This window comes from Sardina pilchardus, chromosome 20, assembly GCF_963854185.1.
Source record: "Sardina pilchardus chromosome 20, fSarPil1.1, whole genome shotgun sequence".
Lineage (NCBI taxonomy): Eukaryota > Metazoa > Chordata > Actinopteri > Clupeiformes > Clupeidae > Sardina > Sardina pilchardus.
Genome location: NC_085013.1, coordinates 4,472,468 through 4,484,327, shown reverse-complemented (window position 1 = coordinate 4,484,327; position 11,860 = coordinate 4,472,468). Strand labels below are relative to the sequence as shown.

The 11,860-nt window shown below is 44.9% G+C and overlaps 2 protein-coding genes across 3 annotated transcripts in view; both read left to right on the top strand.

The window, feature by feature from the left end:
* The first annotated feature begins 492 nt into the window (after window positions 1-492).
* lgals3b (lectin, galactoside binding soluble 3b) lies at window positions 493-3,802 on the top strand. Its single transcript, XM_062523667.1, has 5 exons — window positions 493-627; window positions 760-1,170; window positions 1,446-1,534; window positions 2,462-2,630; window positions 3,151-3,802. Exons 1-5 carry the CDS (start codon window positions 622-624, stop codon window positions 3,307-3,309), a joined length of 834 nt encoding a protein of 277 aa, XP_062379651.1. The 5' UTR covers window positions 493-621; the 3' UTR covers window positions 3,310-3,802.
* A 1,275-nt stretch (window positions 3,803-5,077) lies between these two features.
* fbxo34 (F-box protein 34) overlaps window positions 5,078-11,860 on the top strand; it is a 20,374-nt gene continuing 13,591 nt past the window's right edge. The window contains exon 1 of one of the 2 annotated variants that reach the window (XM_062522907.1): window positions 5,078-5,110. The gene's annotated coding sequence lies outside the window, so the exon portion shown is untranslated. Of the gene's footprint in view, window positions 5,111-6,052; window positions 6,250-11,860 lie in introns of those variants that run through there. The other variant, XM_062522905.1, reaches the window with a different exon arrangement.

Here is an 11,860-nt window from a genome sequence, read left to right as displayed (position 1 = left end):
AACTATTGAAACTTACCAAGGAACCACTGAGTGTTTTGTGTATTGTTTAGTTTGCGGTTATGTCTGAGTAGAAATTGAGTTATTTGTTATCATTACCTAATTTGATTGCTTTCTTTGTTTTTATATCTTTGTTTGCTGCATGGAGAATATATGAAAGCCTACTTGTTTTCAAATGTGTATTCCCTTGAGCTTAAATGAATAGCTCAAACCACCATTTTCTGCATGAGACGCCAAGTCATATTTACACATGCACCCCTATTCGTCATTGTTTACTTATACACTGTAAACATCTTGAGGTTATTAACAGGGAATCGTTGCCTAGCGTTATGTAACACAATCTAAAATTTCACTGTTAAGAGATTTGACATTGTGAAATTCATGCGTTTATCTGCTCCATTAGCACCAGGCTCTCTTTCTCTCTCCACCTCTCGCTCACTCAGCTTGGGTGGAGTGGAAATATTCCATTCTGACTCATGGTCATGGGAATCCCACAGGGACAGCGTAACTCCCAGTATCAGGTGTCAAATCCCCTGAAAAGACGACGTGATGTAGACATGGACTGAGCTTTAGTAAAACATCATTCTCATAATCCTCTTTTTCTCTGTTTAATTTGCAGGTGACATGGATGTGAGTAAAAACCCTCTCTTGAGCTTCTGAACGTATAATGCATTTTGCTGTACAGACATACAGTAGAAATGTGCTCCATGTAATTTTCTGTGGCATTCTCTCACTGTTTGCACTCGTTGCTGTCTCCAATAGCTTTCAGATGCACTAGGTGGCCCTTGGCCCGGCCAGAACAACCCGCAGCAGTCCGGAGGACCCCTCTGGCCTGGGCAACCGAACCAGCCAGGCCAACCCAGCAGCAACCCCACCTGGCCCGGTCAACCCAGCCAACCAACATGGCCGGGCCAACCCAACCAGCCCAGTCAGCCGACTTGGCCCGGACAGCCAAACCAACCCAGTCAGCCCACTTGGCCCGGACAGCCAAACCAACCCAGTCAGCCCACTTGGCCCGGCCAACCAAACCAACCGAGTCAGCCCACTTGGCCCGGCCAACCAAACCAACCTGGCCAGCCAACCCAGCCATCCTGGCCTGCACAGCCGAATGCACCTAGCTGGCCAGGCCCAAGTCCACCCACTGCTCCTCAGGTGTCCCCGCACAGACCACTGGTAAGGACACTCTACTACTCACAGACAGGGCAGTGAATGAGCAATATACCACCTCATATAATAATAGGAGGTCTGTCCATCTGTTAAATCATTTCACAGCATCCTATGTCAACGCAGTCCATGGGGTGTGAAAATTGCCTTGCTGTTTTTCTATTCAGTTCTTTTGAACACAAACCGAAGCCAATTTCATTTAAAATACCCATTGTATTGTTTGTTTTAAACAGTGTCGCTCTTTCAGTCTCAGTTAGTCTAACAGATCATTCATGTCTCCCTAGACTGTGCCATATGACCAGAATTTGCCGAGAGGTCTGTACGACAAAACGCTCATTACCATCACTGGAAATGTCAAGCCCCATGCCAAAAAGTGAGTAAATTCATCACAGTTCACCTCACATGAAAATCTTCCAACTCGTTTGTATCGAGATAGTACTGATGCTGAGAATTATTGATGAAAGGTTTATTTGTGTTACTATAGCCTTCTATTATCTACTAAGTGACAAATGAATAATTGCTTATAACACATATGAATATGTAAACGGTTAGAATTGTTACCTAGTAGTTCTCTTACTGTATTCACTGCATTTCGTTGTCTTGTACTTGTACTCTGCACAATGACAATGAAGTTGAATCTAATCTAATAACTAAATAAAAGAAAAAAATCCATAGATTTCTTCTTCCCTCATCCTTTCCTCAGAAAACCCTTCAGATGATTTGACGTTCTTGTTGTTTGTTATTGTACTGTGTTGACAAACTTCTTGTGTGCATAAGCTACATTTATCAGCACATCGGAAGGCCTTGAATTAAACTAATCACTGATGCTTATGCTAACCATGTTACATAGCTGAAATATTAATTTTCTCCCTGAAACAGCAATCAATATGGGAACGACATTATCCTGAAAAAAGACATTCTTGACAGTGCAATTAATTTGCTTCAAACATAATCTGTGTCTGGAGCACCTTATCAACAACAGTCAGGAAGGAAACAAGTCTAGCCTGCACATAGCCTAACAATAAGACAGGGATAATCTTGAAAAAGCAGAAAGACACTATCTCATCGATGAAGATACCAGCCAAACATTAGGACTGACATGTCTGAACCAATTACAAAGACCCTAATATTTCAATCTAGACACATACAACAAACAATCTTCAGGGCGCTTTCTGATTCATCTGCTTGTTGTGTTTCAGCGGTACATGTTATCCTCAGGTTTTGCCTATCATCTTCATTGCATTACATTTACTTCATATCTAATCTTCCTCCTTATCCCCATTCCTGTCTTTCACAACAGGATTACAATAAACCTGAGCAAAGGAAAGGATATTGCTTTCCACTTCAACCCCAGATTCGATGAGTATGGGAAGAAAGTGATTGTGAGGAACTCCATGATTGGAAGTCAGTGGGGCAAAGAAGAGAGAGACTGTCCTAGATTCCCTTTTGTTGCTGGGCAACCTTTTGAGGTGAGAGAAGTGTGGTGACCTAAAAAAAACCCTTCTTTTGGAAGTTATACTTGACAGGCTTATTATAGCTCAATCCTGACACTAATAATATCATGGCATCTTTACCAGTCCATCAACTACAGAATTTGGTCTGAATTAAGAAACTATTGTGATATTTAGACAGAGGCGGACATCCAGAAAATAAAAGTCCCGCCTTATATTATTTCAATGTGCGCTTAACACAGGTCATATCACTGATTATCTGATCTACCTGGCTGCTATTAGGATGAGCTGGTTTACTAAATGGTTGGCTCAAATACTTTCTGAACCCGGAATGTCCGCCTCTGTATTTAGAATGAATGAGAATGTTACACACAAGGTAATACGCTACCAGTTACCAAGCATAAGATGTAACTCCTCACCAAAAAAACCCCCTCACTGATTAACTGCTCATTGCTAATTTCTGATCAAACTGTTTTCCAACTAAAAGCCTTTTTTAAAAAATAAAATTATTAAAAACTATTCTCCCTTATTGTTTCAGCTGAAGATTCTCTGCAGCCATAACGAGCTGAAGGTGGCTGTGAACAAGTCCCATCTGCTGGAGTTCAGGCACAGGGTCAGGGAGCTCAACATGATCAATGGCCTGAGCATCTATGACGACGTCACCCTCTCATCCGTTAACATTGAAACTTTGCCATGAGGGTTTATCCGCATGACAAGGGGTTTCTACAACTCATATAATGTGGGGATAATGCAAACTATTATTTTTAGAAATCTTAGTTAGCCATTTAAGGGCTAAAAGGGTCATTATTTACAATTGTTTCCCATTTCTACTATTTCTAAGATACGTTTGAGAGGTAACTTCAGTCATCCTTTTATTGGATGTCATGTTTTAGCCTACATAATTTTTTATATACATTTTACACCTCATTTGTAACAATGTTTCTAAGTTAATTGATAGATACATAGCATATTGAGATATAAAAACAATGATGTGCTCCATTTCAGTACATGATGTACTCAACGGCAGTATCAAGTCATATGACCCATCACCACTAGATGGCGGTGTTATGCCACATGCAACAGGTTTGACAAGCAGAGTGTTTGTCATATCTGCCATGATGTGATTTTTGTGTGAATATTCCGCCAAATATATCTGTAAAATAATATTAAACCATTTTGTGGCAAGCTTATACTTCTGTGTGTCAATTTTTTTACGGACATAGGCTAATAAACGGAGTACAAACACTATCTACAGAGGCAAACATTCTGGGTCCAGAAAGTAAAAGTCCTGCCTTGGTTTTTTTTTTCTACCTGTACACTTAACACAAGTGATATCCCTAATTATCTGATTTACCTGGTTGCTAATTAGGATGAGCTGGTTTACTAAATGGTTAGATCAAATACTTGGCTGGACTTTTACTTCCTGAACCCGGGATGTCCGCCTCTGCTTATCTCTGAGAGAAACAAAACCCAGACTGGTCGGCACACTCCGGCTGCAGCAGTGTCAGGGTGTTTCCACTGACAAGCCTGCAGGTTTGTTTATGAAAGTGCGGAACAGACACACATAAGGGTTTAGCCATGCACCATTCAAACTGCTTATTAAAGGAACCAAAGGCCTGCCATTCAAGCAGTCAGGGATGTTCCAGGTGGATCTCTGTTCCTTACATGCCCCAAGTGTAACCGTCTTAACATCTCCATACAGAAAACTCAGACTAAATAAAGGTAACCTACGGAGAACCTCTACAAGAGGACAATGCCTCTTTATGCCATAGGCTAAGTCCAACATTCCCTAACTGGGCATGTCTGGTCTTTGTCAATTGGTTGTTATAAAGACTGCGCTAAGTTTGTTTAGGATATGTCATCTCTTTGTGATGGGACTGAAATGAGTGGATGTGACGAAACTGCTGTGAGTCTCGTCGATTTGTTTGAGGCTTGGCCACAGAGTCAGAGGGACAACGCAGATAAGATGAAAAAATAATTCAATTTAATTGTAGGGCTTACCAAGTCAAGCAAGCAAATACGGGTGACAAAAAGGACAAGTAATTTACGACAAAAAATAGAAAAATAGCAATGTAAATATGTAATAGCAAAAACTAGTTCTCAGAGTCACTAGGCCTATAGTCAAACACACGAGACGAGACTAGACTAGCACTGACAAAGAGGTGAACATATACACAGGTGACCAGCACCATTCTTAATTACAGGTGAACACAAAACAAACAATTAACACATAGGCCTAATTCACAAGACAGACTCTGAGTCAAAATAATAATATTTCTCTATAAACTAATAACCAATTAAAATAAACATAACATAATAAACACATTCAAACAGGTAGTTACAGGGACAAATACACAAAGCAACTTGATCAGGATTGCCCTGCTCCCCCCCCCTTCTGCGCTACCCACTTGAACGTGGCCAATTCCCCCGGAACACAATAAACAGGCCGTTGTTCCCCGGCGGCACCCCTTTACTGTCGGAGAATGCAGCAGCCGCCGGTAACTAAACATGCAAACACTTTACACAAAAGTTTGTGCACCAACTTTGTATAAATAAAATGCATAGTTGTAATAATCTTATCTAGTCCATATATTCTGACATGAGTGACATTGATGAGAACGTTGAGTTTGGTCGTGTGCGTGCGTATGAAAGAAGTTCGTGCATTTGTTTGTGTGTGCGTGCGGGTGTTTCAAATAGTTCGTGCTTGACAAATCCATAGTCTGTGCCGACAAGGCGATAGATATGTGCGGTCACACTCGGGACCGTCACAGTGGACATAAAAGTAGGACTACAGAAAATGTCAGCGGGCAAAGCCCTGTTATGTGGACATCCCCTTCCGTTTTTATCACGGGGATCATATACTCTATATTTCTTTATTCTGAAGCTTTTACTGACATTCAATCAGTAGCCTATATAAATTAACTCTCCACCAGCCAGTTAGGCAATGCATTTTTAACGATGGAAACAGTTGGCAGTCTACAAAGGATTTGAGGGAAACTGATCCTTACCTTCAATTATTTACAGGACCTTCACCTTGGATCCCAGCATAACCTGTGGACAGAATAAAAGCCTAAGAGTACTCATAAAAAGATATAGTAACATCCAAAGAAATTCTATCATATAGAAACACTTGGCCTAGTTGTCTCAGATCATGTAGGCCCACTAATAGTCATATGTAGCCTAGGTGATGGGCATCTAATGTTTTTCTTAGTATCAACATCTAAGTGTTGTGAATATTAATCTAAACAACTAACTCTGTACAGTCGGTCCATTTTGAGTGCAACTGTCTAAGAGATTAAAGCCTTAACTGTACATGATCTACTGTCAATATTCATATTCTTGTATTTTCACCAATGAACGTGCCCCAGTGGGGTACGTCATTACGCTGCGCACTATATGAAGCCAGCTAGCTACGTTGAGGGAGAGCTGTTTGCAAACCAAGGAGCAAGTTAACGACGAGCGAGCGATACACACTAGTAACGTTAGACAGCGGAAAGTCGTTCACAGACACTCGAAATACTATGACCGCGATATTTTTCTTTTAAATGGCCAGGATAAAAGAAGACGTCTGCAGTGTCGCGCGAACGTATTCGCCAAGAAGACTGTGAACATTCAGTTTGTCCTACTCTTCGCTCAGGTCAGCTTGACTTAAACATCATTGCTTTTAGCTAACGTTGGCTACCATTTCTTATGTGAAAAGACCCTAGGCTAGTTAGCACGCTGTAGGTGCAATACTCGATCTTGAATGTCATCCTTTAAATCGTTATTTTGTTGGATGTATGGAATGTAATTATTAATCCTAGCGACAGGTACATGATGACCGGCTTGGACGTTCATGTTTTAATGGTTTGTTTGCTAGCGAGCTAAGCAGCTTGTCTTAGCCAAGTCTAGCCTCAGGACCACAGAAAAACTCGGCCAAGTTGGAGCGAAAAGCTAGCCTGTAAGCTAGTTAGCAAGGTGGTCAGCTGTTCAAATTGCAGGGCGCGGTAAGACTAGCATTGGTAAATGGCTTTAACATTATAATTAACTGTAACGCTATAAGACCCTGTGTTTACTGTGCTTTAGTTGATTTGTGACAACATGATTGATGTAATGTTGGTCAGTGCGTTCCACCATATCATGGTTGTCTGCCTAGGTCAGTTTAACGTTAGACTACTCGTTGCAACCAAGGCAGTGAGCGGGCGACTTTGCACTGTATGTCGATACGCGTTGATGCGTTTTTATCGAAATCGTAGATATGATGACTGCTGGTGTTTGAGATGGGCCTGCAAAGACTTTTGTTTGTGTCGTGTTCTCAGAACAATGTTTAAGCTAAATGCAGTCTGCAAATCGTTCACCTATGGGTTGTTGCTGGTCTGGTAGCAAGTCAGGTTTGTCTTGACGCCAGCAAGCAGTGCACTTCCTTACTTGAAGTAACTTCCATTTTCAGCCTCAGAAATGCAAATGCACGGCCTGCTATTCAATGTCTGTTTTGGGCTATGAATGATTAGTCGGGGCAATGGGGGTGGGGGTTGATGGTTGGTAGCTTTACTAAGTTGAGATCATTACACGGGATTTCCCAGCTTTGAGAGAAGTCTCACTGAGCCCCGTTTCTCATAGAATCATACTGATGTTAGGCTATGCAGTCAGTTGAATCAGGTCAGTGCACAGACCGCGGTGTGTGCTCGTCTCCCGTGGGAGTTCAAGCCGCAGTGTTCTTCGTGCACTTCCTCCTCGTTCTAGCTGAGGCCAGCCATCATGCGCCACCCAGTCGGTTCACACGTAGCCAAAATGAGTTTATGGCACTTCAAAGTCACGCTTTCACACAGACACCTTTGTTTACCGTCCATTGGGCCTGGACTTTGTGTGCGTTTACCTTCCCAGTCTGGCGCGGTGACTGAAATTACCTTGGGAACACGCCCAGTGAGTGATTGGCTTTAGAGGTGACAGATGTTTTGGAAATCAAAACAGCTGCTTGTTGTGGGCAGCCAAACGTCATTGTTCACGGAGTCTGAGTCACACTTGGTTGGCCTTTAGCCAAACTTTGAACTTAACTGTGGGTTGTGATTAACAAGTCAATTGACTAAACGTTCTTAACTTGTAGGATCTTGATAACAAACAGCACTCTTTAACGATTTAAACAGAGTGAGACTAGTACTAGTGCCTCGAGTAGACTAGTATAAAGATTACTTGATCATTTTATCTCATTTCTGTGATTATAATTTGTGGTAATAACTGTTCCAATAACTGACATTAGTGCATGTGCAAGCATTGTGGTGAGTCACCTTTGCAGATGTTTTGAGGTCATACATTTAGCATCTCTCGTGATTCATGAACTGAATTGCAAAGCATGAACTGCTGCTCTTCGTCAACTCATCAGCAGTTGCCAAATGCTGTTCCTTAATCAGTGTTTACTCATCTACTGCAAACATTACTTTCATTGCGCCATTTAATTGACATTTGTGGTCATGTAGTATCCATCTACTAATGCCACTAGGCCTTTTTGGCTAATCAGAACTTTGTTTGTGGTAACTATTGATTGCTCAGATCAGCCTGCCAACACACACAATGTTTTGGTCCCTTGTTTTTAGAGACGTCTCCTGTTTTTAAATACACGCCGTCAGCGTTGCATTTCCGCACAGTCGGTAAATTGCGGCCCCAGTGAGGTTACTCATTTGCGGCTGTCGAGCCGCCTGCCTGCCTGACCCCACCACCTGTTTCTGGTGCTGCCTGATCCTTCCCCATCTGACAGCTGGACCGCCCAGCCATGGGAAACCTGTTTGGCCACTCTAATGCCAGTGAGGCCCTCTCCTTTCCCATCAGCGCCACTCGGAGCAGACTGCATGGGAGTCGACACTGAAGGTGTGGACCCCCCCCCCCCGCAGAATGGGCTGTTTGATTGCCTTTGAGAGGCGCTTGCCGTGGCGGTCAGGGTGGAAATGGGAGAGAGGCGCGACGTGTCATGACAAGCCCCTCGTTCGCCAGATAAGAGATTATTTAAACGCTGCACTTCCGACTTGTTGAGACTGTCTGCATTGGCTTGGTCAAAGCGGTGTTTTGGATTTGTGAAGTTGTTTTGAGTTTGTGTGAAGTCCCTTTTAAAGTGAAGTCCCCCACCCACCACACCCAACCTCTTTGCATTAAAATAGGAAGGCTTTTAATCATGACTTGGTAAGCACATCTATCAACACAAGTGTTGGTACTTAAAGTATTTCACCATTTACATAATGTCTCTCTGCCAAGGTTTCACACCTTCCTAGGTTAAAACTTACCAATTCAGTACACACACACACACACACACACACACACACACACACCAGCACGCAGCCACACGCTCTTTGTTCCAGGGTGTGTTCAGCTTCGATGCATTCCAGGGAAAGGACGAGAGATTGGATCCCTCTCGTGCTGATACATTTTAGACTCGCGCTCTAAATGGGACACATTAGAAGCGCAGTCGCAGCTTGCCAGTGTGATAAGAGAACAATAAATGCCTGTATGTTTCTGGGACGTGCTTGGCATGGCGAAATGTGCATTATTGTCTGAGTAACACCACGAATACCAAAATAGTGTCTTGGCTTGAGATGGAGATAGGGGAGATGGAGGGCAACAAGGGCAGATTGTGGGGTAAGGGGGTGGGCAGCAGCACGGAATTTGGGAATTTGCCCCGGAAAACGAACTCCTCTGCCTGTTTGCACAAGGTGTGCTCACATATCCAATTTCAGCAAGGGAGAAGAAAGTTGCCTGGTCTTGATGCAGCCCAACAGGTTTGACATTATCCCCCCCCCCCCCCCCCCCCCAAACACTCACGCTCTCCCAGAGAAACACAGACCAAAACACATCTGTGTGTGTTGTGGGATTTGTGGTGTAGCCATCTTAGAAATCCAGCATGGGTGAAAAATACTGTTTTAAGTGGGCAGCTGGATCGGGTGTATTGTCTGTGTTTTGTGTGGGTGGGAGAGGGCGAAAGCATCTCTCTGACCTGCCTTTGCTATTCTTGGTTTGGTGTTGGGCAACTCTGATTTGCGCTTGACAAAGAGAGAGTGCACACACAGAGCTCAAGCAGCAGCAGTGGCAACCACTCACCTTCAGCTCTCAACTCCACTTTCCCCCCACCACCACCGCCACCGCCACCGTCAACTCCTCTCCAAGAAGCAATTACTGAACAAGTGTGAAGTTCTCTGCGGAGATGTGGAATTCTTCTGTAAGGTGTCGGGGGAATTGAGGGGATCACTGGCACTTGGATCTAGTGGTATAGAACAGTCGCACGTACACGGCTTTGTATAATTGATCGTTTTTGATATAGTTTTTGAAGGCTGAATTGCTGGCCGGCTTAATTGCTGGCCAGCAGATGGGTTTTCGCTGGGAGCCGGTTGCCCTGGTGACGGACGGCCATTCTCTTCCAGAGAGCTCTGCGGCTCTGCGCAGTTACCTGGTATTCATGTTGTGCTCTGGCATCTACACTGTTGTGTAATAATGCATGCAGCATTTCCACAGAACGGCACAGCAGCGCCCAGAGGCGTGTAGCTGAACATAAGCAGCTGGATGGGAACCATGCTGAGCACTTTGGCTAAGAAATGCACCTTTTTTATTGTTTGTTTGTCAAGGTGAACTTTTAAAAGTGGCCAATGATTTATGCATCATAAGTGCTCCAAAGGGCAGCGAGTGTTCCCGAGAGGAGAAATAATTGTCTTTCGGTGTAACAGCACTCTTCGGTTACTGGAAACCAGCACTTGCGCGCACACACAGGTGCTGTGCCTCTTCTGTGACATAACATACAACACACTGCCTGGGCCATACGTAGGCTTCCTCTAGTTTACGTCCCAACATGTGCTTTAAATTTCAGCTGCCTGCGCTTATGTCAGATTGCACATGGCGCGCCATACGTAACCCGATCTGGTGGTGATTTATGGTCGTACACAACAAAGGCCCCCTTCAGATAAAGGCCTTCATTTTGGGGGGGGGGGGTGACATCACTCGAGTGTTCCTGTCGGTTGACAGCTAGTGAACGGTTAAGTCATATTTGTTCTTTTTTAAGTGGCATCGAGCGAGATCAGAGTTTTATGAGTGTCAGAGTGCTGTTACGCAATCGTTGAACGGTCATGAGGTTTTTTTGTGTTTTTTTTTTACTGTGCTCGCTAACAAGCGATGGGAGCCATGCAACCGAAGGAGGTGGAGGGGTTCAGGGGGTAGGGAGGGAGGGAACACTCGCGGGCTCAGAATGGGTGCAGCTGCCATGGATGCTGTAACTTGCCTGTCGGAGATCAGAGAGGGGCTTGTGTGAGAAGAGAAACGTGCTCACGAGTGGGTCCATGCTTGTCCAAGTTTATCCCTTCGCCAGTGTAGAGTAGTGTGGTGCTGTGTTTTGAGTCGAGTCGCGTTGCGTAACAGCCCTTCTGCAACCCTACACGGCTGCACATGCCCCCAATCTCTGCTTTCTGATTACGTTTCCTTTACAGCGTTAACGCGCTCGGATGGGGAAATGCTTGGCTCGCTTCCTCGCGACGGCGCTGGCAGCCGTCGTGTCATTTAATATTCGCTCGAGCTCTGGGGAGTGACCTGAGCCTTTCCCGTGTGAGCGAGCGAGCGAGGGGGACGGGGCATCTTCCTAAAACAAGCCGCCCATCTGGCAACGTGCAAATGGCCGGAGGTGCCTGTTGTTCAGCACAAGAGGCTCGTGCGTGTTGCATGTTACGAGAACCTGTGAGACTTGCCTTGAGAGTATTATAGTGTTTGTTGGCACGCTGCCCGTTTTTGCTCGTTTTCCATGCTTGGCTCGACCTCATCCACGCGCGCAAGTGGGGAGCGTATCGTCTGTTTTGCCTCTGGCTGCTCTTAAGCAACTAACTGCCGATTTTGGCCGTGTTGGACCGAGCCGGACTAGCCGTAAGACTTGTGTGAGCGCTGGGCGCCGCCCGTGTCAGCGAGATGCATGTGTTTGGGACGGTGGCTATGACTCCCATGGCAACACTGCGCTTGCTTGCTGTGGCGCGCCACATGGGCCTGTTGTGCTCTGTGGCTGTGTGTGTGTGTGTCATGGTGGGCCTTTGATGTGCACTCTGTGCGCTGTCTTTGCCGCAGGCCAAGCCCGGCGGAGCCATGATCTCAGCCCGTCGGCCCGGGGTTAATCACCCGGGACTGCGCATCATCTCCCACACTTCCATAAGTTTCCGCTCCGGCCACACCAAGTAGCGAGGGCTTTATCTGTCTGCTCTCCTCTAGCAGTAAACTCCGTTTCCAGATCATCCTTAAGGAGTGTGTGTGGGTGTCTG